The following is a 27,636-nucleotide window of genomic DNA, read 5'->3' on the forward strand; positions in this document are numbered from 1 at the left end:
TGGGAGGCCAAGGTGGGTGGATCACTTTGAGCTCATGAATTCAAGACCAGCTTGAGCAACATGGTGAAACCCGTCTGTACTAAAAATACAAAAATTAGCCGGGCGTGGTGGCACACACCTGTAATCTCAGCTACTCGGGAGGCTGAGGCTAGAGAATCCCTTGAACCCTGGAAACAGAGTGAGCCAAGATCACACCACTGTACTCCAGCCTGGGCGACAGAGCAAGACTCTGTCTCAAGAAGAAAAAAAAAAGAAAAACAGAATGAGGTAGATCTGTAAGTAATTCCCCAATTTATCTTTCCAGATGTATATATCTAAGTGCCGACTTGAATGTCAAGCAAGCATCTGAAATTTAACAAGTAGAACTCTTCTTCTCCCCTTCTTAATTCCCCCTCAAGAATTGGCAGCACTGTCCACCCATGAGCTCAAGCTCATGACCCAGTCCTTGATTTCTCTTTTCCTCATCCTTCTTTGTATACCCCAACAACAGGCCTTCCAGAGGGACCTAGTATCAGTCCCTCTTTCCAGCTGCATCCCTACCATCCTCATCCAGTCTCCATCCTCTCTAGCTCCTCACTCCATTCTTGCTACCACACCCAGAAGGATCTTTTTAAAATGTAAATCAGATTTGACTTCTGTTTAAGCACGTCATTGTTTTCATTGCTTTCACCTGAGCCACAATGACCTTGATCCTTTTTTTCTGGCCAGATCTCCTACCACTGCCATGACCCTCTGCTGCAATCACAACAAGCTATCAGCCTGGGAGTTTTCCCTGACCTATGTACTGTGTCCCTGCCTCAATAGCTCCGCCCTGATCTTCACTTGACTGGCTCCTGCTGTCACTTGGGTCTTAGCTACAATAATGTTGGAGGCCGAAAGATTGAGGGTCGTGATCAACTCAGTATACCACTGAAGGCTGTATGAGTAAACAGCAAACTGTTCTCATAAATGCATAATGTTGGCAAACTGACAAACTGAGTATGCCACCCAGAAGGAATGCTGAGGGCAGTCACGCCCCCTCAGTCTTTCAGCTTCCAACACAGTAACCTCTCTTCAGAAAGACTAGCTCTCATCACCCAGTCTATCTTCCTTGTTAATCATTATTCCATCACCCCGTTATACCATCTTAATAGCCCTGGCCCCTTTCTGAAAATATCTTTATATATTTGCTCATATTGAATGTCTTTCTTGCTTTCCCTAACTCGTAACTGAAGTCTCCATTCTCTTCCAGAAAATGATGGGAGGTCTAGGATTAGAGTTGGGAATTCAGGTCAACCTGTCTGTGCCATCGAACATGACCTAGAGTAACCTTTAATCATATATGTGCCAAACTATTCCAACACCCTTGAAGAAAGAGGACTCCAAATGTGGCCAAATTATTTTAGCAGCATATTACTAACTAGAACTGCATCAAAGAAAATCTTTTAACATCTTATAGCCCTGATTATAAGGCCTCTTGCCTCACTGTACTTTTCTGTCTTGAAGCTTTAATAAAATCAAATTGGAGGGCCTGACGCGGTGGCTCATGCCTGTAATCCCAGCACTTTGGAAGGCCGAGTTGGACAGATAACGAGGTCAAGAGATCGAGACCATCCTGGCTAACACGGTGAAACCTCGTCTCTACTAAAAATACAAAAAAATTAGCCGGGCAAGTTGGCACACCCCTGTAGTCCCAGCTATTCAGGAGGCTGAGGCAGAAGAATCACTTGAACCCAGGAGGTAGAGGTTGCAGTGAGCCGAGATTGTGCCACTGCAACCAGCCTGGGCGACAGAGTGAGACTCCGTCTCTAAAGAAATAAATAAATAAAATCAACATTTTCCTGAACATTTTTCATTTGTGATACCAAAAAACTAAAGCAAAACCCATTACAGGATGTTTCACCTGTATCTTGGTAATTACTTATTTTCATAAAACCCTGGGATGTGTTATGAAAATTTCCAAAAATAGAATAAAGAAAACATGTTTAGGTAAGTTGGATTCAGTGCTGAAATGGAGCAATGAGGTAGTCCTTGGTTACACTGTTAGTGAAAGTACAAACCAATGCCTACCTTTCTAGTAAGCAATGCTGGCCTCACTTAACAAGATCCTTAAAAGAGTTTTTCATCCTTCTGCCTTTCAACCTAGTAATTATCACCTTGAAGTAAGGTCAGAACTGCAGAAAATGACTTACGTACCAAGACATATAAGGACTTATGTACATCAGAATATTTATAAGTGTGAAGAAATTAGAAACAACCTCATTCCCAACAATAAGGAAGTAACAAATAGCATAGGATATATGGGTATATTTACAGCATTAAATGTGATGTGGTTAGGGGGGGAAAAAAAGAATGGAAAGGAGAACACAAAAATATTCACCATTATCTCTGGAGATGTACTTTTGGCGATTCTTATTATCTCCATTATACTATGTGTATTTTTCAAGATTGAGCATCTTTTCTTTTTTAATACCAAGCAGGTATCATTAATGCTATTCTCCATACAGTTTTGGCTTTCTGCCTTCCAACCATATGGTAAGAATGAACATCCAGGCTCCTTTATGGTTGGGTAGGTCCATATGCTTAGTTCTGAGTTGTGAGTGGAAGTGACAAGTATCATTTCTGGGCCAAAAATTTAATTACCAGTTAAAGACCCTGCAAAGCTCTTTTCTTCCTCTGGCATGACATCTAGCAGTAGTGGAGATGGTGGCTGCCATGAGCTCGTGTCCTTAAGTGTTTACCATGAGCAGAGCTCTTTTTGTTGAACCATCAATGGCCATGTAGCTTGAGGAAGGAATAAATGTGTGTTGTTTTAAGTCTCTGAAATTTAAAAATATTTAACATTTAAAAATTTTAAATTTTAAACATTTTCACATCAGCATCACATAGCCTATTCTGATTAATACAGAAATTGGTATTCTGAAATAGAGTACTACTATGGCCAAGAGAAAAACACACAATCCAAACACTAATTGAAATACATGGCTTTGGCTTAGAGGCCAAGTGGCAGATAATAAGAGAATAGATATCAGAGATTAGAAGGATGGTGACCCACATTATGTAGTATAAAAGTACTTTGTAAAACTGTCGTGTGATAGCTTGGAAAGCAGATAATGTACCTAAGTAGCTTGTGGTTTTGGGAGTTTTTTTTAAAGTATGGGAAGCAGAAAGTTACTAGCATTTGTCTGTTATCATTGAGTGCATTTAACAAAGTAATACAAGAAAGAAATGACTTTAGACAAGAACTGACCGGTTTGAAAGCAGGAATGAAAGGGAATAGAGAAAATCCAGAAATGTGAACTTCCAACTTATGGGGTTGGAAGAAACATTTCTCATTCCCAAACAATAAACGATAAAACCAAGAAACCTGTTGAATAACAAAGACTGATTAGAACTCCGGTTTACGGGCCGGGCGCGGTGGCTCAAGCCTGTAATCCCAGCACTTTGGGAGGCCGAGACGGGCAGATCACAAGGTCAAGAGATCGAGACCATCCTGGCGAACATGGTGAAACCCCGTCTCTACTAAAAAAAAAAAAATACAAAAAACTAGCCGGGCGAGGTGGCGGGTGCCTGTAGTCCCAGATACTCGGGAGGCTGAGGCAGGAGAATGGAGTAAACCCGGGAGGGGGAGCTTGCAGTGAGCTGAGATCTGGCCACTGCACTCCAGTCTGGGCGACAGAGCGAGACTCTGTCTCCCAAAAAAAAAAAAAAAAAAAAAAAAAAAAAAAAAAAACTCCGGTTTATGGTGGGGATCAAATCAAGGTGTAAATCTCTAAATAGATTAAGATCTCTCAGAGTGAAAACACCAATTAAGGTTGTGGAACACAGTAAACCCTTTCAATTGGACAAAATAGCTCAAGGAAATGAAAGCAAAAGTGTGGCCTGATAGACCCAAAGTATTTGTAATTAAATGAGGAGAGTGAAAGAAGCATGAGGCTAAGAAAGCAGAGAATAGTAGCAACTCTAAAAAGTAAGTCTAGAAAAGAACTGTGGATGTGTAAGCTTGCCGGAATAAAATAGACAAGATGCCTATTGAGTTTTTCCATTTTACCAGCTAAATAACCACCACTCCAGACTAAAGAGAACATGACTGTTCAAAACTTTAATAATTTTGGTCACAAACATTGATCATAGGAAGTGCACTAGGGAAGCTTTTCAGTTTCCAAGAAGAGATTTCAAATGCCCATTCTAGGTATGGCCAAGGAGAATAATGGAAAAAGAAGAATGTTCAACTGGGAGGCGGAGGTTACAGTGAGCTGAGATCACATCACTGCACTCCAGCCTGGGTGACAGAGTGAAAATCCACGTCAAAAAAAAAAAAAAAGAAGAAGAAGAAGAAGAATGTTCAAGAGCCATAAGGACAATGAGCAGGAGAATTCTTAGAGAATGGAATCAGGACCTAATCCAAATTCCACACCCTTGGAGTATGGAGCACACATCTACTGAATGGGATTTCAGAATTGCTTTGGCCTAGTGACTGCTGTGTGTCTCCCATTCTTTCCCCTCCCAAGTGTAAGAGTTTATTGCAATTATCTTATTCAAGTTCCACTACGCTATATTGGATGCGTGGGGGTCTCTGCATAAAGAGGAGTAACATTCAGACCTGATGTAGAGCACTTAGGATTCATGCACTTTGAATTTAATATCACGATTGGATGGAACTTTTTGTTTTTTGTTTTGCTCCCTTAAGGATGAGATGACTTTTAGTGTATTTTGTGTGAGAAGAGGAATGAACTAAATACTGGTGGTAAGATAGGTAGGACAGGTAGGATATGCTGGTTATTATTCTGGCTCAGAGATATCTGGTTCTCCTAACTTTTGAAAAGACAGAATTTCCTAGTCATCAAATATATATTTAGATTTAAAAGAGAGATATATAAGCATATATATGTATATATTTACATTTTAAATAGAGATAGGGTGTCACTATGTTGCCCAGGCTGGTCTCAAACTCCTGGCCTCAAGTGATCCTCCTATTTTGCCCTCCCAAAGTGCTGGGATTACACAGATGAGCCACCATGCCCAGCCCAAGTCCCTCCTATTTGAATAGGGCCATGTGACTATTTCTGACCAACGAGATGTGAGAAGAAATGACAAGAAGCACTTCTGGGTCATAGCATTTAGTTGCTAATACAAGACTTTCCAGATTTCATGTTTCCTCCCTCTCCTCCCCACCTCCATGATTCTTGTCTCAAGATGGAGTCTCTAAGTGATGAGGATAAACACAGTCCCCCTGCCAACCTGTGCTGGATAGTCAGCACGGGTAAGAATTGTTTAGGCCCATGAGGTTTGGCAGGTTGTTTGTTACCATGGCATTACCTAGCCCGTCCTGCCTGATAAATCAACAAACAGCAAGAGGAACTTGTAATTCCACATATGTATCTATCTGACTTATCGTATTGGCAATATCTGGAGTTAGCTCATCTTGGACATACATGTGAAGGCCCCTTTCTTAATATTCAGTATATTAAATAGTCAATATGTACTTTTGGTAAGTTTTCAAAGACAGCTGTCCTTCTGTAAAATCTCTAAAACTCTAGGAATAAGCAGGAGAGCTAATACTTGTTTTCTGACATCCAGCCAGACTGCTCTTGGGTGAGGGGGAAAGGAATCCAAAGGAAAAGTATCATTTTCTAAGCTAGAAATGTTTATCAAAAAACACATATGAAAATTTAGAATTGAATTATCAATTTTACTGCCTGAAGTGGCCCCCCCAAAAAACAAAAGTGACTATTTCACCTTTGTCCTAAATAAATATTAACATAAAATTCTTCCTGGTAGGCAATCTGCCACAGACTATCAACAATGTCTTCTGTGCCTATGACACTGGCACAATGGAAATTAAAAAGGTACTTTAAAGTTTTCTTCTTACTATTTTTGAGAGCTTTAAATAGTCATTCTATTTTAAAAGAATAATAGACACGAGGGATTTGTTTAAATGGTAAACATGAAGATTTATAAATTGTAGTTTTTAGGCACCATCTCTCATTCCTTAAAGGTGAAAATCAGTACTCCTGAGAATAATATAACTTTAAAAACTAAAAATGAAACATCAGAAGCAAAACTCGAGCTTTTCCTTTTGTTTGTTTTAGATGCCAGGCAGCATTCAATAGGTTTAGAACCTTTTCTAAAAGCCTTTCATTTCTGCCAGCATTTTAATATGAATTTAATTCTGCTGCCAGCTCTTCATGAAACCTACCATGTCAGAATAGAAGTTGTCCAAAGGTTCTTTTTTTCCTTTTCTTTTTTTTTTTTTTTTTTTTTTTTTTTTTTGTTTGAGACAGAGTCTCGCTGCAACACCCAGGATGGAGTGTAATGGCGCCATCTCAGCTCACTACAACCTCCGCCTCCCAGGTTCAAGCAATTCTGCCTCAGCCTCCCAATTAGCTGGGATTACAGGCACCCACCACCATGTCCGGCTAATTTTTGTATTTTTAGTAGAGACGGGGTTTCACCATGTTGGCCAGGGTTTCACCATGTTTCCTGACCTCAAGTGATCCGCCCACCTCAGCCTCCTAAAGTGCTGGTGGCGTGAGCCACCGCATCCGGCCTAAAGGTTCTTTACCAAAAAGACTTTTACCTTCTCTGAATAGGAATCTTTAATTTTTTATCATTAAAGTTTCTGCAAGTTTTTAAAAACAGTGAGATGCTAGTAAACTGGGTCTCTTTCCAACTAAACCTTAAGCCCTTGGAGGGCAGGTACTGTGTTTTTACCTCCAGGCATTCCCCAGCACCGAGCATGATGAGTGATGAGTCACTAACTTTGTATTTACCTCTCTCTCCATGCCAAGGTTTTCAAACTCTTATACCAACTGTTTCCATTGTAAGTGCAAAAGAAAGAAAAAGCTAGTCCTTTATGAGCTCTATTTGGAGAGGGGATGGCTTGGAAGGAATCAAGGGACACATGGCACTTGCGTGAACAAAAATTCAAGAAAAAGACCATGCTCAGCTCTGAGAACCTTTAGAGTTGTGGAGTGAAACACTACACACAGTGGAAAATTGTTGCTCTTGGAGTCCTTCGAATCTTCAGTTGAGTTTACAGGAATCACAAACTGCTGAATGTAACTGCCTTTGTTTTGGAAAATGTTAAGAGTCAAGTCTCCATATTGGTGGGCATGGGGCCACAACTGAATTGGCCCACAAGACCATAACAGGATAAGCCAGCACTAGCAGGGGACATCTGAATCACTTAAGGTTGATTTCAGCAGACATGGCACCAATACACATAATCTATAAACAAAACCTTTTATTACAGTGCATTTATTGTAATTGAAAACATGCAGCAAGCACCATTTGAAACAACGAAGATTCAGACACATGGAAATAAGTTTTGTATCTAAAAATAAATGGATGATAAAAATTAAAGTTTTCTTTTTTTTTTTTTTTTTTTGAGACGGAGTCTCGCTCTGTCGCCCAGGCTGGAGTGCAGTGGCCGGATCTCAGCTCACTGCAAGCTCCGCCTCCCGGGTTCACGCCATTCTCCGGCCTCAGCCTCCCGAGTAGCTGGGACTACAGGCGCCCGCCACCTCGCCCGGCTAGTTTTTTGTATTTCTTAATAGAGACGGGGTTTCACCGTGTTAGCCAGGATGGTCTCGATCTCCTGACCTCGTGATCCGCCCGTCTCGGCCTCCCAAAGTGCTGAGATTACAGGCTTGAGCCACCGCGCCCGGCCAAAGTTTTCATTTTTTTAAGGAAAAGCATATTTATTTTTTTTAAGGAAAGCATATTTTTTTTAAGGAAAGCATATTTATATTTTTTAAGGAAAAGCATATTTATTTTTGTCAAACATTTACAGTAATCTGCGTTAAAAAGCTATAGTTTTCATGATTCTGTTAAGTCTATTCTTCAAAGTATGCTATGTGAGGTTGATCTAGAGAACACTTGACCACATCTACTTCTCCACCTCCATTCTTTGCCCGTTGAAAGTGAATGTTAATTAAATCCTCCACACTTTCTTCATCCATTTGAATGCCTTCCATTCCTGTCAGAAGCACTGTCCTCTTAGATGTTCCTGAAAATATCTAAGTAGGAAAAACAATGATAAATAGAAAGATTTCTGAGAGCTTTGAATTACAAAACTTTACATTCATAATCTGCTTAATATTTTGTACTTTATCTTAGAAGAGACAAGAAATCTTAGGAAGATTTTCCAAGCAAGAGAATATCCAAGTCAGATCTGAGTTTTAGAAAGAGAACTCTGATGGCATTATGGAACATAGAGGAAAGGGGGGAAGCTCTGGGGACAGTTTTAGAAAAAGAACTCTGGTGGCATTATGGAACATAGAGGAAAGGAGGGATGCTCTGGGAACAGAAAGACCAGGTAAAGAGGTAGTCAGAAGCGGAGCTGGCAAGATTTAGTGACCAAATGAATGTTGGAGGTGAAGCAAACTGAAGAGTTAAGTGAGTTCTAGCTTTTAAGTCAGTGGACTAGGTAGATGGTGGTACCATTGGATACCTGAGAAGGAAGAGGAAAAGGCAGCAGGTCTGGGATAAAGGTACTGAGTTCAGAGGAAGTAGGCAGGAATTCTTTCTCATGCTCACTGATAGTAGACACATGAGAGAAATGCAGCTATGTCTCCATGTACAAAAATAAAAATTGTGCCATTATCTGAGTAATTCCAGTTTTTTAAATTGTATACTAAAGTACAGTTTTGCATTAAAACACTCCTTCAAAAGACAAACTCATTTTGCACTAAGCAAAAATGAAGTAAAGAAACCATTTGGCTATCCCTCATTGATAAGATTCATATAGTAACAGACTCACAACAACTTTATTTTTTGTGGGGTGGGTTTGGGCAGTAAGTTCTCAAAATGAGAGAAAAGAGATGACTTTACCTGATACTTTCTCAAGTGTATTTCTGTGTATGGAGAAACAGTAACTCTATGGCAGGTTTCATTTATATAAAGAGGATATTCTTTCTTTTTCAAAATCTTGTCAGCAACTAAAAGCAAAGCAAAAACAATACTTGTCTCTTTTATATCATAAACATTTTTAACCAAAGTTAAAACTTCCTTCAAAAAGAACACTATTACAGTAAATACTGAGTTAAAAGATTAATTTTTAAGAAATTCTAAAACCCACTTTGAAGACTTCACAGTACATAATTTTGAAAACTACAAGACCAAACAATAATGAGGTTTAAAGGCTTCATTCCATCTTGAATTATTCACTGCAGTCAATCAATGCACAAAGGGTTGCAATGTCCTCAGACAGATCTACTTTGAGCTACAAAAAATACGATAGTTTTTTGCAGAAAGTAACCCACTCATCTAACAAGACTGGAATGTTTCCCAGTGTCTCAAAAGCTATAAGTGAAAACTATGATTAGAATACTATTAAAAAAATATTTTTTTCAATATATTCAATAAACTTAAGTAATGATGTTAACCAAAGCAGGGAGGGGACTGAATGTCATCTAGAAAAGCTGAAAGGAAATAAAAATTCATCAGTTTTCTACAACACAAAGAATAGTCTATTTTTTAGCAGTATTTTTGTTTCCTAGAGGGATGAAAGGATGTGTATCAAGACTGTAACGTGTAACAGAAACAGTTCTTAGGAATATCCAACCATCTTTTTTATCACTCTTCTCACTCATCTACCTTGGATCAATCAGCAATATGGTACGATGATTAAGAGTGTAGGCCCTTATTGGCGAGGATATGGAGAAATTGCAACCCTGAGGCATTGCTGGTAGGAATGTAAAATGGTACAGCCACTGTGGAAAACAGTATGACAGTTCCCCAAAATATTAAAATAGAACATGATATGATCCAGCAATTCACTTCAGGGTATATACCCGAAATAACTGAAAGCAGGGACTCGGGCAGATACTTGCTCATTAATGCTCAGAGCAGTATTTTTCACAATAGGCCAACAGGCAAAAGGTGGAAGTAACCCAAGTGTCCACCAACAGATGAATAGATAAACAAAATGGGTATATAAAATACACACACACACACACACGGAGAATATTATTCAGCCTTTAAAAAGGATGAAATTCTGATACCTACCACAACATGGATGGACCCTGATAACATTATGCTAACCAAAATAAGACAGACATGAAACGGACAAATATTGTATAATTCCACTCGAGTGAGGTACCTAGAATAGGCAAATTCATAGCAACAGAAAGTAGAATGGTGGTTACCAGGGGCTAGAAGAAGTAGTAATGGAGAATTATTGTTAAATGGGTACAGAGTTTCAGTTTGGGGTGATTAAAAAGTTCTAGAGATGGATAGTGGTGATGGCTGTACAACATTGTGAATGTACTTAGTACCTTTGAATTGTATATTTAAAAATTGTTAAAATGGTAAATTTTATGTTATATATATTTTACCACAGTTTAAAAAAAAAAAAAAAAAAAGAGTACAGGTCCTGAGTCAAATAGTCCAGCTTCAGTCCTAGCTCTGCTACTTATGAGCTATGTGGCCTTGGACATGTTGCTTGACTTCTTAAAGTCTCAGTTTCCTTTTCTGTAAAATAAGCATAATTACAGTAACTACCCTGTAGATTATTGTGATGAGTCAGTAAGACACAGTTTATGAAGTATCTGGAATATTTATCTCCAGAATACCTTCATATCCTTCAGTAGTTACCTATAGGATCACCTATAACCTGCAAAAGTATTCTTCCCCATCTGGCTAGATGTAACCTCTAGGAGAGCATCCCCAGATGGACACAGGTTCCATAGCTAGTACTATCTCTCACAGTAGAGTTATAAATTGCATTCTAGTTTATTTTATTTTATTTTATTTTATTTGGTTTTTTTTTTTTGAGACCGAGTCTTGCTCTGTCACCCAGACTAGAGTGCAGTGATGCAATCTCGGCTCTCTGCAACCTCTGCCCCTCAGGTTCAAGCAATTCTCCTGCCTCAGCCCCCCAAGTAGTTGGGACTATAGGGGTGGGACAGCACATCGGCTAATTTTTGTATTTTTAGTGGAGACGGGGTCTCACGATGTTGGCCAGACTGGTCTTGAACTCCTGGCCTCAAGGGATCCACCCGCCTCAGCCTCCCAAAGTGCTGGGATTACAGGCGTGAGCCAGTGCGCCTGGTCAGATTTTTTAAAATCCAAGATACGGACAAACTAACAGCAAATAGGCCAAATGAATATAGGAATTTGGCAAATTAAAATCTGGATGCTTGACTATGGAAATTTCCACCAAGTTACTGTTAATTTTCAAGACAACATATTATGGGAGCCCTCAAGACCCCTTCCTTTTGTAGCTCTCCCTAACACATCCCACCAGGATGTCCTAAACATCATCCAAAAGCTCAGGTCAAAAATGCACATTGGGCCGGGAGCAGTGGTTCACGTTTGTAATCTTAGCACTTTGGGAAGCCAAGGCGGGTGTATCACTTGAAGTCAGGAGCTTGACACCAGACTGACCAACATGGTGAAACCCTGTCTCTACCAAAAATACAAAAATTAGTCAGGCATGGTGGCATGCACTTGTAATTCCAGCTACTCGGGAGGCTGAAGTGGGAGAATTGCTTGAACCAGGGAAGCGGACGTTGCAGTGAGCTGCGATAGTACCACTGCACTCTAGCCTGGGTGAAAAAAAAAAACCCTTTCAAAAAAAAAAAAAAAAAAAAAAAAAAAGCAAAAAAAAAGCATATTGATATTGTTTTAATGTGTCCAAAGAAAGACCTGGAAAGACACCAAAATAACCATAATGAACTAAATAGTAGGAGAAAAGGAAGTTTGAGAAAATGTATCTCTTTTTTTTTTTTTTTTTTTTTTTTTTTTTGAGACGGAGTCTCACTCTGTCACCCAAGCTAGAGTGCAATGGTGCAATCTCGGTTCACTGCAACCTCCACCTCCCGGGTTCAAGCTGTTCTCCTGCCTCAGCCACCCAAGTAGCTGGGATTACAGGCGAGCGCCACCACACCGGCTAATTTTTTTGTATTTTTAGTAGAGACGGGGTTTCACCATGTTAGTCAGGCTGGTCTCAAACTCCTGACCTCATGATCTGCCTGCCTCGGCCTCCCAAAGTGCTGGGATTACAGGCATGAGCCACTGGGCCCGGCTGAAATGTCTCATTTTTACTAAACGTGTGTTCTGTATTATTTCACCCTCTTTAAAAAAGCATGTATTACTTTGTCATGAAAAAATCTAATCCATCAATTTTCTTTTTTAATTTTGTTTTTTGAGACAGTGTCTCACTCTGTCTCCCAGGCTGTAATGCAGTGGTGCAATCACAGGTCACTGCAGCCTCGACCTCCTGGGCTCAAGTAATCCTCCCTCTTCAGCCTCCTGAGTAGCTGGGACCACAGGCATGCACCACTATGCCTGGCTATCTTGGCTCACTGCAACCTCCACCTCCCGGGTTCAAGCGATTCTCCCTGCCTCAGCCTCCCGAGTAGCTGGAATTACTGGCACCGGCCACCATGCCCAGCTCATTTTTGTCGTTTTAGTTGAGATGGGGTTTCGCCATGTTGGACAAGCTGGTGTCGAATTCCTGACCTCAAGTGATCTGCCTGCCTCGGTCTCCCAAAGTGCTGGGATTACAGGGTGAGCCACCGCACCCTGCCTATATGCAGCAATATTATTGTTCCTAGCACTGTCCCTAGAAATAATTTCCTACACTCTACTGTTTTATAAGATTTTTTAAAATCCCCAATTATCATGCTAATACATTCCAAATAAAAGAAGTAGAATAGGAATACTTTCAGAAACAACAGAACATGACTGAAATGGCAGAGCGTCTGTTAACCTTCTACACCCTTGAGTACCTCCAGTCTCCACGAACGTGATGACCGCACTCCCGGACTGTCTGTCATAGTCCACGTGGTCCACCTCTCCACCTCCATTTCGGGACTTACAAAAGCTCAGCTGTAGTTTGTCTCTCATCTGATCTTCAGGCAGTGTGTCAGGAATTTCAGTAACATTGATTTTCATTTTAGAAACTTCTATATAAACCTGGAAAATGATTTGATGTTCAGAAATATGGATAAGAGAAGTGCCTATGATGAACAGAAATCCAAAAAATTTTAATCATCCTGTTACCTGGAATCTGACTCCTGAGTTTAATGGGACAGGCTTGGCCGTAACCTCCAGATTTACATCTTTTATCCGCACCTCATGTTTACTCATGCTTACCACATTTTGGGCAACTGAAAAATAATTCGGGAAGGAAGTATTAATTTCCAATATTTTAAGAATTGTTATGCTTTTGGTTTAAGAACAAATTATCCTGAATATTTTTAATTTTCTTTAATATTAAAGGGTCTAATTTAAAAAATTTGGCAGGGGGTGGTTCCAAGTGATAATGGTCTTGCCACCAAAATAGAATATATATTTTGGGGGGTCAGGGAGAAGGGGGACAGGATCTCACTCTGTCACTGAGGCTGGAATGCAGTGGTGTGATCATAGCCCACTGTAACTTCAAACTCCTGGGCTCAAGAGATCCTCCCACCTCAGCTTCCAGAATAGCTAGGATTACAGATACATGCCACCACGCCTAGCTAATTTTTTAAACTTTTTGTAGAGACGAGGTCTCGCTTTGTTGCCCAGGCTGCCCTGGAACTCTTGGACTCAAGTGATCCTCCCACAGCAGACTCCCAAAGTACTGAGATTACAGGCATGAGTCACTGCTCTTGGTTCCAAAGTAGAATATATTAATGTCAAAGTACATCAGCAAAATCACAATGTAGAAGTTCTCAAGTTCTAGATTCACCTCATAAGATGAATCTTTTCTCTTATCTCTTGAGATAAGCCTAACGATCTTCCAGAATTCATATATTACTTCAGCTCAGCCACATACCCTTCCTTCCACTGTTAACCATTACCAGAGGATTCCTCTAGTACATTAATGCACAGCCAGAAATTCTCCCATGTTCAGTAAGCTGGGAAAACTTTCATGGCTAAGTGTCATTTGTACAATTAGTCTTGATTTTACTTAACCTTATCATTTGTTACTCCTTCATGTTACAAGCACTAGAGCAATATATATTCATTTTCTTTGTCTCCTCAAAGACTACATGTTAAAGACTACATAGGCTGGAATATCAAAGAGTGAGTCTTTTTTTCTGTCATACTTAATGATGAATTTCACTTTTGCAAAAATACTCTTGAAATCATTCTTTAAAAAGTTGATAGTCCTGCTATATTGATCACAAAGCCGTCAAGTCTAATTTACCTATGCAAATGGGAGCAGTTTAGTAAAATGCTAAAAGTCACTAGCACTCCAAAAAGCAACTCTATGTCAATTAAAAATGTGAGTGGGCATTTATTTTTAATTGTGTGGCATGAGTTTATAACACTTCACTTGTTGATATTCGGGACTGCTATTCCAATGTATCATGAAAATAAGTGACATTCACTCTCTGTCTTATAAAATCTCATATGTGTTTATGACAACCAGACCAGATGGCACCACATCACAGCTGGAGGAAGAGGAAAAAAGGGCCAGAAGGCAGGGCTTTGGCCATGTGGGAATTCAACTCAATGTACCAAAATATGACTCTATAACTTGGATGATGGTTTTTTGTTATTTTGTGTTTTTGTGTTTTTTTGCTAATGACAACAGACAGTAACAGAAAATATCAATGAGTAATACTCAGATGATCCTCCTTCCCTCCCACTCCTCCGCAAACCCCCAACATCTGGTGATCTGATGCAGCTGAGAGGGACCTCTTGTGTTTCAACTTTTGTGACGCTGACAATCAAGAGCCAACTCCTACTTAATTGTGTTTCAAACCTATTGCTGTCCCAGGAGATCGGGAGCTCAGAGCCTCGTCAAGGGTAGAAGCAATGATGTAGGTGCTTCTTTAGAGAATTCCATTTCCAACATTCCCAGGAAATTGCTGTGCAGAAACCCTGCCTCCCAAATCCTCATTTATATCTATCTTTTAGTTATATCCCGTTTACCAGGGACAGTCACCAATATGAGTCCTGAACTCCTCTTCTACCTGTAGCAGTAGCTCCAGGGTGAAGGAAAACACACTGGCAATGTATGTCTTCTACATGCAGATACTGACCTGCTGGACATTGATTTTCAGGCTACAGTGGTGCACCAGTTGTCAGGAAACATGGGTTATAGACTGTCAGAAAATGAGCACTGGAAGGGCTGGGAACACCATCTGGTTCCTCACCACATAACTTAATAAAAGAACAAAGGCCTGAGCTGGTGGCCTACCGAGAGAAATATTGGCCCAGTGGAAGTACATGGACTCTCAGGGTTTGGCTCTCAGCTCTGCAATTAACTGTAAAGACTTTAACCAAGTTACTTATCTTCTTTAAGTTTCTGTTTCCTTATCTGAAAAAGTCCTAACATGTAGCAGTAATAACAACTACCATTCATTAAGTTTGTATTAAGTGTCCGACATTGTGTGAAGTATTTTATCAACATTTCTCATTTAATACTCAAAGCAGCCTCATGAAGTAGGAACTACCATGAAGCACCTGTATAAAACGCTGAGGTTTATAAAGAACCCATCCCAAATCATGCTTCTAGGAAGGGACAAGGCTGGCACTCAAAGCCAGATCCTCCCCATTCAGGAACCCCCAGCTCTGACTAGGGGCCCTCACCATGGCAGACTTAGCAAACATCAGGTCTCATCCCAAATCTCTAACTCCCAGGCTCTTTCCATTCGTCGGCTATGTGCCCTTAGGTAAATCACTTAAACATCCTCAGAATCTGTTTTCTGGGCTCTGGCATGTCTATATTTAAAGTACACAATAATAACTATCCTATCCTCCTACATTTATGGAATTCTGTGAATATAAGATGTGATAATGTTTCTGAGAACTGTACAAGCTCTACTACCTTGATATATTACTATCATTATTTGGAGGTAGCATGTGGAGTAGAAAGAGGCTGGTATTGGACATCATCATAACACCTGGATTTAAGTCCCACAGTCATGGCTTTCTGAATAAGAGATCATATTCAGGTATGGGAATAATCATACCTGCCTCCGAATGTCACTATGAGGATAAGAAATAATATAAGCAAAGTAATATTAGCGAAGTAATAGCTAAATGTCTATGAAAGTGCTTTCCAAATAACATCGTCATATTTTTTAACATTAGTCATACCTTCTTCTTTTTCAAAGGTGATAAGTGCTTGTCCCTTTTGTAGCTCATAAGGAACTTTCGAGCTCACTTGAAATGAACAGGAGATATTTGACAACTGGCTGTCATTCTCAGGAGTTTCAACTGATAAGAGTTTCATCTTTGTTTCAGGAATATCCTCTTTAATCTAATCCAAATGAAAATGTTTGATTAAAATCAAGACAAGAAATAACTTAAGTTCTTCTAATGATAATGTAATTTGGTCAACCAATAATTCATTCCCCACTGATTTTAGAACCTTATAGAATATTGAGTATGGTCTTACTTAACATCTTTAGTAATTGCTTTTTCCCATGTAAGTACTCAGTAAAGTAATCAAATGCTGATCTTTTAAAATCATTTCACAGATGAAATTAAAAATACATAATCCTCTCACTTTTTTCTAATCAATGTTTAAACTGTCAATATTGTATGGTGTTCAATTCTAAAGCCTACATCATTCATGTAAATAAGGAATTTTTAAACAAGTGTCAATAACAGACTATCTCAAAAGGAAGTCATTAGATAGCATGTTTAATTTTGCTGCAAAGTATGAAATATAGTGTTGGGTATAATATGGCATTTCAAATCCAGATAATTTCATCCAAAAAGAAAGACTCCAGAATTAGATAATTTTATTTATTTATTTATTTATTTATTTAGAGACAAAGTCTCACTCTGTTGCCAGGCTGGAGTACAGTGGTGTGATCTCGGTTCACTGCAACCTCCATCTCCCAGGTTCAAGCAATTTTCCTGCCTCAGTCTCCCAAGTAGCTGGAACTACAGGCATGCGCTACCACACCCAGCTAATTTTCGTATTTTGTATTTTCAGTAAAGACAGGGTTTCACCATGTTGGCCAGGATGGTCTCAATCTCTTCACCTCATGATCCACCTGCCTTGGCCTCCCAAAGTTCTGGGATTACAGGCGTGAGCCACCACACCTGGCCTAGAATTAGATGATGTTAAATTTATCAAATTTACAAATTCCACCTTCCCCAACACCTGCCCATCAACTTTTTAACCATTACCACAACTTAGGTTCATAAAAAACGAGAAGGGACAGTATCAACAAAAATTGTAAGCTGAGGCTGGGCAGGTGGCTCACACTCGTAATCCCAGCACTTTGGGAGGCCGAAGCAGGCAGATCACCTGAGGTCAGGAGTTGGAGACCAGCCTGGCCAACATGGTAAAACCTGTCTCTAATAAAAATACAAAAGTTAGCTAGGCGTGGTGGCAACCACCTGTAATCCCGGCTATTCAGGAGGCTGAGGCAGGAGAATCGCTTGAACCAGGGAGGCAGATGTTGTAGTGAACCGAGATCGCACCATTGCACTCCAGCCTGAGCAACAAGAACAAAACTCTGTCTCAAAAACAAACAAACAAACAAATTGTAACCTGAAAGATAAAGGTAGGTGGCTATACTTAGCCGCTTAGAATTATTGGGATTAACAGATATGTATAACCACACATAAAAGCACAAATGAGCTAGGTGCTTGCATTTCTATTTCCCGTGGTTATTTTACATGCTGAAAATGACAGAGATGAGAAATATTCAGTGAGTCATTCGATTTAATCTTACATTTATTCTTTGCCTGTACACATAACTCCAGTGGAACTTCTGATTACGGTAAGGCTGACATCAAAACAATCTACAATGTCTGAGAAAAGGCAGACTGTCACCCAATAATGCAGAAATACCCAGTATATGCTGAGGAACCAAGGCCTTTCTGAAATTAGAGAAAGCTTGATTCTATTTCTGACCACACTGTGACAGAGCAAATTCACTTCAGCTCTCTGATCATGGGTTCGGTCCCCTGCAAAGTGGGTGGACTAAGGCTGGCTGGTTTCTAAAGGCTCTCTGGGTTGTAAGACTGCTTGATTCTAGCTCCAGTCTGAGAAGTAACCCGAATCTTAACAGAGTCTTCTGCCAACACCCATCTCATAAACACAGAAAACCTCACTTCCTGATATTCAATATCCTATCTCCCACTTCAGAAACAAAAAGTGTCAATGTTTTAATTTTTTTTTTTTTTTTTTTAGGCGGAGTCTCGCTCTGTCACTCAGGCTGGAGCACAGTGGCGCAATCTCAACGCACCGCAACCTCCGCCTCCCAGGTTCAAGCAATTCTCTGCCTCAGCCTCCCAAGTAGCTGGGATTACAGCTACCTGCCACCATGCCCGGCTAATTTTTTTTTTTTTTTTTTGTATTTTTGGTAGAGACGGGGTTTCACCATCTTGGTCAGGCTGGTCTTGAACTCCTGACCCCATGATCCACCTGCCTCAGCCTCCCAAAGTGCTGGGATTACAGACATGAGCCACCACGCCCAGCCTGAATGCTTTAATTTTTTAACAATCTGAGTTGTTAAGAAAAAAATGGGTGAAAATTATGTATAATTAAAATACAGGAAAATTTAGGAGAGAATTTAAATAGTGAGGATTAATATATGTCCAATTTTTTTAACTGTGAAACTCATTTAAATTAGCAAAGCACCTTGGATGAGAATACTAATAAAAGAACTCAGTGAGAAAAGCCAGAATTTGATCCAACAGTGATTTGCTAATGACCATCTTTTTTTGGTAAATTTTATTAATGTTTGCTTTGGTAAATTTATTAAAGTGTATATAAATAATAGAAAAATGCATGTATCATAAGTACAGCAAGATGCAATTTTACAAAGCTAACACATATGTGATTGGCACACAGATGACAGGCAGAACATGACAACACTCCAGAAACTCCCTTGGGTTCCCTTCCGGGTCTTACCTGCTTCCAAAAGTAACCACTGTTTTAACTTCGAACATCCTGCTTTTGCTTAATTTAAAGGGAAGCATATGGTACGTCCTCATCTGTCTTTTTTGTGTTAACATTGTGTTTATGAAACCCATTTGTGTTGCTGCATGTCGTTATGATCTGTTCGTTCTCATTGCTGTGTAGTTTTCTATCATATGACTATACCCCACTTCACTAACTCATTCTATTATGAAGGAATCATTGGGCTGTTTTCCATTTTGAACTATTACAAATGGTGGTGCCATGGATGATAAGGTTTTAAAAATGAATTTTATATAATTAAAGTGCTTTTTCCAAAAACCATGCGTCCATCAAAAATGTACTGTATAAAATAATTAAGAGAGTACCTGGAATTCTCTGGTAGCCTCTTGTATCTCCGTTTCAAGCTTTTGGATCTCCTCCTTTAGTTGAATATTTTTCTTTGTCATTTCATCAGTTAGTTCCTTAAAAATATCAAACGGTACCAAAGAAAGTAAATAGCCCCAAACTCATTTTTCTGAATGAACTAAAGACTATAAATTTCTCTCATCCTGAGCAAAGAAAGACATTAGACAGTCTCAGAATAAATATGACTATGTGCATAATGCATTTGTTGAATATTTTACATCATCACCTGTCCATTCTAACATTGCCAAGTAGTACTATCTCCATCATCTATATCAGGAAACCACCTTTTACACTAGGCCAAAGTCACAGAAATTTGTATAGTAAGGCAAAGATTGAGATCAGATCTTCTGAATATTACTTCAGTGCTGCATCAACTCCTTTCTTAGCTATTTGTGACCACGATAAGACTTTTAAATTGCACTGTAATAGTGGACATATTCTGGGGCAGTTTCTTGGTGGTGGTGCTGGTGGTGGTGTTTTTAATTATCTGTGATTCCCATAGTATCCCATAGTACACAGCTGCCTTAACAAGCCAGACATATGACCTTGGGGAAGTAGTTGAATCTACCTGGCCTCTGTTCCCTCTTGGGGTCTAATGAGATACTTGCTAACTGTGCTCTTAACTTGTTGATGCAAATCCAAGAAATGAGGGTGTGAGTGAGAAAGCAGCTAGTGTTGTAACCCTTATATGAGAAAGAATAAAAATACGACACTTCTTGTAAGACTTAAATAACATAATGGAAGTTAAAAAATTTTTTAAAGCCTAACAGCCTCCCAAATTCAAGGTAATGTTGGACAAAGACATACAAAACATGCCTTACTGCAAAACTAATAGATATAAATTAATTTTTAGTAATACCCAGTAATTTCCTTTTTACCTTATTTTGTTCATCTTTTATAAATTCATGTGGCCCATGCTCCTTAAGAACTTGTTGTGTGTTGTCTTTATCAGCTTCCATGATTCCCTGACATTATAAAAAATAAATATTGTAAGCATAGCATATATACACAAATTTCAGAACAAAGAAATAACAACTTTTACCCTTTTATGGAAGAAACATCTCTTTTCTTTGCTATATCTTTTTTCCTATCATCAAAGGCTTTATTCTCATATGGCTTATATCCAAACAAAGTCTGTATTTCAATAACTCCTTTTTTTTTTTTTTTTTTTTTGAGACAGAGTCTCACTCTGTCACTCAGGCTGGAAGGCAATAGTCCGATCTCGGCTCACTGCAATCTCTGCCTCCCAGGTTCAAGAGATTCTCCTGCCTCAGCCTCCCAAGTAGCTGGGATTACAGCTACCTGCCACCATGCCCGGCTAATTTTTGTATTTTTAGTAGAGATGGGGTTTCACCATTTTGGTCAGGCTGGTCTTGAACTCTTGTCTTCAAGTGATGCGCCCCCCTCAGCCTCCCAAAGTGTTGGGATTACAGGTGTGAGTCACCACGCCTGGCCACTATTTCAAATAACTTTCACATCTATAATATATAAAAAGATTCTAAAAATCCTTTGCTTTTCAACAAAATAATATACAGAAACTAATGAACATTAATGTTCCTTTGTAGTTCATATTCCAATCATAGTATCATGCTCCTTTTTTTTTTTTTTTTTTTTGAGGCTGAGTCTCGCTCTGTCACCCAGGCTGGAGTGCAGTGGCCGGATCTCAGCTCACTGCAAGCTCCGCCTCCCGGGTTCCCGCCATTCTCCTGCCTCAGCCTCCCGAGTAGCTGGGACTACAGGCGCCCGCCACCTCGCTCGGCTAGTTTTTTGTATTTTTTAGTAGAGACGGGGTTTCACTGTGTTAGCCAGGATGGTCTCGATCTCCTGACCTCGTGATCCACCCATCTCGGCCTCCCAAAGTGCTGGGATTACAGGCTTGAGCCACCGCGCCCGGCTCCATGCTCCATTTTAAAAGAATACTATTTTGGTTTTCCAACGTTTTTCAAAGGTTTTGATTAAAATATTTAATTCTCCCTATTGTTCTCCCCAAATATAAACAAAGTCAAAGTCAAGAGGCCTCCAACATATGCTTTCTCTACACAGGTGTTCTTACCTGGAGCTTTCACTAACTCTCCTGTTGGGTCCATAAACATGGATTGGGAAGAAATTACATGTTTATTTCTAATAACCTCTAATTGAAGCTTAGCATTCTCTTCAATTATGAATATTGTAACAAACTATAGTAGTATTCACAGCACCTGTGATAGTCACCAGTAGAAAGCACAGATAGTTTCACAGAATATTGTTGCAGATATGCTAAAATAGTTTGTGTCTAACGTTGCTTCTACATTTGTTACTAACCTCAACACTAGGTCTTGTAATATATTGTAATACATTGATATATATCACTATATCAAACATTTGCTTTTAAAATAGTCTGGTAACCATATTTCAACACAATTGATTTCTGGCCAGGCGCAGTGGTTCACGGCTGTAATCCCAGCACTTTGGGATGCTAAGGCGGGTGGATCACGAGGTCAAGAGTTTGAGACCAGCCTGACCAACATGGTGAAACCCCATCTCTACTAAAAATACAAAAAGAATTAGCTGGGTGTGGTGGCAGGTGCCTATAATCCCAGCCATATTTCAATACAATTAATTTCCTTTGTAATTCTAAGTATTTTATTTTATGCATGTAATTTTTTTTTTTTTTTTAGATAGGGTCTCACTTTGTTGCCCAGGCTGGAGTGCAGTAGGGCACGAACACGGCTCACTGCAGCCTCAACATCCCACCCAAGCTCAAGTGATCCTCCCACCTCAGCCCCCCAGGTAGTTGGGACTACAGGTGTGTGCCACCATGCCCAGCTAATTTTTGTATTTTTTGTAGAGATGGGTTTTCGCCAAGTTGCCTAGACTGGTCTCGAACTTCTGGGCTCAAATAATCCGCCCCCTTTGGACTCCCAAAATGCTGGGATAAGCCACCATGCCTGCCCCCACCAAATTTTTTTTTTTTTTTTTTTTTTGGAGAAAGGCCCATAGGATTTGCCAAGCTGGCAAAGGAATCTACGGTACAAAAAAATTTAAGAACTCTTGCCTACATATGAAATTACTGAGATGAAAAACTCCCAGATCAAAAATGGGACAAAGGATATCATGATTCTATGTTTTTAGATACACATTAATAAACAGTCTGCAATATAATTTTCCAAGATTTCAAGTGGCTAAATTCTCAATATTCTTGAAAGAGAAATAAAAGACATCTATTCCTCCTTAAAAATAAAATAGAAGACTAGCAAATACTTAGCCATGTCTCAGTTTAGTTAGAAAAGTGTCAAAAAAAAAAAAAAAAGAGGAGAGTCGCATAACACCCAGATCTTGGTTTCTAATAATATTCTTCAATATAAGAAACCAGGGCTCATTGGAGCAATGGCTGATTCTGGGTCTGGGGCATAAAATATACAAAATAAGTTTGGAATATCTTGTAGAGCTAGAAAAGTAAAAAGCACTAAAACACATGCACAGACATATACAATATGATGGGAGTATGTGAAAGGGACATGGGCAGCCAACTGAAAGAGCTCCAGTGGCCAAAGGTACATACAGATAATTGATCAAGTAAGTAAATATATGGAGGATAATAGGAGCCAAGTTTTTCACCATTGAGAAGATAATTATAAATATGGAAAGGGAGAAAACGAGAATAAATACTGTTGATTGGAACTAGATTTCAATGTAATCCTACGGCTGTGGTTTTTGATTGATGAGATAGATAGATAGATAGATAGATAGATAGATAGATAGATAGATAGATAGATATGNTTGATGAGATAGATAGATAGATAGATAGATAGATAGATAGATAGATAGATAGATATGCCTGTGTGTGATTACCTGGATGTGGTGGTGCGTGCCTGTAATCCTAGCTACTTGAGAGGCTGAGGCAGGAGAATTGCTTGAACCCTGGAGCTGGAGGTTGCAGTGAGCTACGATTGAGCCATGGCACTCCAGCCTGGGCAACAGAGTGAGTCTCCGTCTCAGGAAAAAAAAAAAAAAGAAATGCCTATGTGTGTATTTGGATATATACAAATATGTAAATACCCTAGTTCTGTCTGTTGAGAAGGCCTGGAAGAGTAGATACAACCACAATGAGCAATGAGCACACTCAGCACCCAGACTTTGGTTTCTAATACTATTCTCCACTAAAAGGAACCAGGACTCTTTAGAGAAATGGTTGATCCCAAAACCAGGACGGAAAAACTGCAAGATGAGCCTGGGACATCTTATGATGCCAAAAAGCAAGGAAATGCTTAAAGAATGATGACGTGTCGGAAGGACACAGAATCCACCTTGAGATGGTTTTCAGTGGCCAAATCTGGGAATAAATTAAAGATTAAAATAGAGAATGGTAGTAATAATTAAATCTGTTGATTAAAGTAAAAAACTGAGTCCAGATAAATTAGAAATGTTGGTGAAGAAAGGAATTTTTAGTTACCTTCAAAATAGTTCCCCACAAAATGTTTATTAATTTCAAAGAAGAAAAGAGTAACTTTATACTGGAGAAGCCTGGCAGACATCAACATAATGAGATAATCAAAGTAAATAATGGAATAAATCAAAATAACGTAACATATTACAAGGTGCACTGAGAACACAATGTAACTTCGACAATAGTCCTGCCAAAGATGCATAATCTGAATCTAAGCATGAAGAAACATCAGACAAACTCAAATTGAGGGGTTCTACAATACAACTGCCCTGTTCTCTTCAAAAGTTTCAAGTTCAGAAGGCCAAGGAAAGACTAAGAAATGTCCACACTGAAGGGGACTAAAGAGACATCACAACTAAATAGAAAGCATGATCCTCAACTGGATCCTTTTGCTATCATTGGGGCTCAGACACTGATACCCTGAAGTATGGCACTTTGACATCCTGAAGTGAAGATGGCTCAAGGTCTCTCTGACCTCCCCCTCCTCCTCTGTCTCTCCCAAAGCACAGCATGAAGGTGCACTGATGTTTTCTTATCTGCCTAATTGTGGGACCTGACAGAAAACAGAACAATTACCTCTAGTCCCTTCCCTGAGTTTTTATTCTGAATTCATATCACAGAAAGAAGACTGAAGTCTGTCAACAAACCTGGACAGATACGTGTTACAACCACTGTCTGCTCTGCAAGCCCAACAGGCTTTGTACAAGGCCATTGTGTGTTCTTCGAGTCCCTTGAATTCCCTTAGAAATCATGTACTAACCCCCTATAATCATCCACGCTTCCCCATCTCCCTTTCCCCTAAAAAGTAGGGAATATAACCATCTGTACCCCACTGTGCAGTACAATCACTATGTGATTTTTTCCCCTGTGCACATTAATAAATGTGTATGCCATTTCTCCTATTTCATCTGCCTTTGCCCTTCAGAGAGCAAAGAGGAAGTTTTCCTTTGACCGCTACACTATCCAAGACATTATCAGGACAACTGGTGAAATTCACATTGGATCTGATTATTAAATTGTAGTAAGGTAGCACTCCACATTCCTGATTTTGATGACGGTATTGTGGTTACGTTGGAGCACATCTTTTCTGTAGGAAATATATACTCAATTATATAATGAAAGATGATAGGTCACCAGATTGGAAATTTATTCTTAAATAATTTAGGAAAAGGAAAAGTTGTTTTACTGTACTTGCAACTTTTCTGTAAGTTTGAGATGGTTTGAGACGATATATATACACACACACACACATATATATACACACATATATATATTTAAACCACATCTCTCTCTATCTCTGACACATACACACACACACACAGAGCATACATATATATCGCTATTTTTTTTTTTTTTTTTTTTTTTTTGAGACGGAGTCTCGCTCTGTGGCCCAGGCTGGAGTGCAGTGGCCGGATCTCAGCTCACTGCAAGCTCCGCCTCCCGGGTTCACGCCATTCTCCTGCCTCAGCCTCCCGAGTAGCTGGGACTACAGGCGCCCGCCACCTCGCCCGGCTAGTTTTTTGTATTTCTTAGTAGAGACGGGGTTTCACCGTGTTAGCCAGGATGGTCTCGATCTCCTGACCTCGTGATCCACCCGTCTCGGCCTCCCAAGGTGCTGGGATTACAGGCTTGAGCCACCGCGCCCGGCCATATATCGCTATTGTATCAACTGCAAAATCTCCCTAATGGTCAGCCATGGTCTGCTGCATTCTAACTCCAACTCACTTTCCAGTCTTATTTAGTCAATTCCACAACCCAGTTCCCTAACCACACTGAACACGTGCATAGTTCCTTTTCTTTCCTCTGTCCCTCAAACTGTCACATCCTTCCTCCTCTCCTAACCTTCATCTCCATCTAATGAAATCTTACTCTTCTTCAAGGTCCATTCCAAATTTTCCCCAAGTTCCCAAAGCCTTTTCTGATTCCCCTAAAGGATGTTACTCCCCCTCCTTTATCTCTTTTGTGGCACTTTAATTATGTGTGTACCTGTGTCATTTTTCCATGACACGTCAGTAAAGATGTTGAGGGCTGGGACCATGTCTACTCCTCCCTGCAGACCTTCAGAGCACTTTCTCAGTATAAGCTTACACACTGAAAACACTCAATTTAGATAATTATGTGGGATCTTCAGTATTTGTTGGACTCAGGACGTCAAGTGCATATGAAGTCCTCATTACATTTCAGAAGACAGAAACTGCAATGTTATTTAGTTGCTTTTTATCTTTATTATTGTGACAATGCCAATCTTCCTAAGAGCCTGTAATAAAGGTTCTCAGCATAAATGGCCTACTGTCTAACACCCCAAGAACGCTTTTGGCATCTTTACCGTCGGGATACTTTTGCTCTACGCATGAGTGGGATGTATGGTCATTCCTTTTATGCAATCATGTAGTAGGCAAAACAATGGCTCCCTCAAAGATGTCCACATCCTAATCCCAAGAATCTGTGATTACGTTTGTTTACATTGCAAATGCGAATGAAGGCTGCAGATTGAATTAAGGTTGCTAATCAGCTTGCTTTTAAATATGGAGAGAATCCTGGATTACCTGTGGGGGCCCACTGTAATCATGAAGATACTTAAAAGTGAAAGCGGAAGACAGAAGAGAGTCAAGAGTGCGATGTGAACCCAGAACTCTCAGAGGTGCAATGTTGCTGGCCCTGCAGATGGAGGAAGGGCTACTGAGCCAAATGAGGTAGGTGACCTCCGGAAGATGGAAAGGGGATTCACCCCAAGAGCTTCCAGAAAGGAAGGCAACCCTGCCAACACTTTGATTTTAACCCAGTGAGACCTCGGTAGGACTGCTACGGAATCCTAAGATAGTAAATTGTGTGTGAGAGAGTGTGTGTATGTATGTGTGCGCGCGCGCGTTCCTATGTGTTTAAGCCACTAAATCCATGTAATTTGTTATGGCAGCGAATAAAAAAAAAAAACTAATACAAATCACCATCACCGTATTTCCCTAAGTATAGGCATATCACTGCGGTGCCAGGCCGTGTAGAATCGAATCTTCCTATATGCATGCCCGGCAGCAAAAAGAAAGAAAGGCCATAGAGCGCCTGCCTGTTGTACAGACTGGAAACATAGTATTCTCCTTAGGATGTCTCCTTCAAGAAAAACCTTGCCTATTCTGAAATGCCAGCCATGAATGCACAACACTGCCCCTGCCAAGAACCGTTTTCTTAAGAAATCCGTTTTCCGAAGAACTGTATCTAGAGACACTCCGAGAAAACAGCGAGGAAACACAAATAACTTTATGTTTCAATTTCCTGAATGAAGCAAAGCAAACAAGTGACAGGGCTCGAAGCCCTGACGGCCCAGAGACTGCACAGCCGGCCCAGGAGCAGGTGCGCCCCCTCGAAGGCAGCGTGGCCTCTGCGACCCGCCTGCGGGCAGCTCCCGGGAGCAGGATCTCAACCCTGGCGCTGTCCCACTCCCGTCGGCGCTGAGGTCCCAAGCCTCCCTTTCCACCCCCGCTCTCCAGCCCGGGAATGCCAGCAGCGGGAGTGGCAGCCGGGAAACGGACTCCCCACTCACCCGCGTCCGCCCGCCGAGCGCAGCTCGCAGAGGCCCAGCGCGCCTGCTCTTCCCGGAAAACAGCAGCGCCCGGGCCCGGGACGCCGGAACCCCCGGAGGCACTGGGAGGGGAAGGGCCGGGCTGTCGAAACTGGCGCTGCCTCCTGCAGAAGCGCCTCGGGAGAGCTGGGGTGTAGTTCTGAGGAGGTGGGCCTCGCAGGAACAGCTCAGGTCCCTGCGAAAGGAAAAAGTGAAAAAGAAAACTGCTTTAACGGCGATTTTTCTTTAGCACTTAACCACTGCTCAAATACTAAATCTGGTGTCTCGCATGATGATGAGTCACTAACAGAAAAAAAAAGTTAGAACTAATTTCACTTTCGATTTTTAAAAAGGGGTGGTTTTGCGGAGAAAAGCAGAAGTATCCCTGAAGTTTCTGTACACACTAATTTTAGGGAATGTTTTCTAAAACCAGTTTTTGCA

The 27,636-nt window shown here is 40.3% G+C and overlaps 1 protein-coding gene across 1 annotated transcript; it reads right to left on the reverse strand.

The window, feature by feature from the left end:
• Positions 1–7,710: 7,710 nt before the first annotated feature.
• On the reverse strand, positions 7,711–27,514 carry NMI (N-myc and STAT interactor). Its single transcript, XM_025404719.1, has 8 exons — positions 27,178–27,514; positions 20,095–20,181; positions 19,177–19,272; positions 16,024–16,186; positions 12,991–13,097; positions 12,717–12,903; positions 8,815–8,921; positions 7,711–8,000 (listed from the first exon to the last, which is right to left on the reverse strand). Exons 2-8 carry the CDS (start codon positions 20,173–20,175, stop codon positions 7,818–7,820), a joined length of 924 nt encoding a protein of 307 aa, XP_025260504.1. The 5' UTR covers positions 20,176–20,181; positions 27,178–27,514; the 3' UTR covers positions 7,711–7,817.
• Positions 27,515–27,636: the final 122 nt, after the last annotated feature.

The sequence above is a fragment of the Theropithecus gelada genome, chromosome 12 (genome assembly GCF_003255815.1).
Source record: "Theropithecus gelada isolate Dixy chromosome 12, Tgel_1.0, whole genome shotgun sequence".
Taxonomy (NCBI): domain Eukaryota; kingdom Metazoa; phylum Chordata; class Mammalia; order Primates; family Cercopithecidae; genus Theropithecus; species Theropithecus gelada.

What these genes read in the sequence shown, in the direction of transcription:
- NMI (XM_025404719.1), bottom strand. Translation starts at nt 20,175, where the DNA reads ATGGAAGCTGATAAAGACAACACACAACAAGTTCTTAAGGAGCATGGG. An exon ending in TAAAAGATGAACAAAATAAG is followed by an intron (nt 19,273 to 20,094) that starts GTAAAAAGGAAA and finishes GATATTTTTAAG; the next exon opens with GAACTAACTGATGAAATGAC. An exon ending in CACGTTCGTGGAGACTGGAG is followed by an intron (nt 8,922 to 12,716) that starts GTACTCAAGGGT and finishes CTTTGCTTTTAG; the next exon opens with TTGCTGACAAGATTTTGAAA.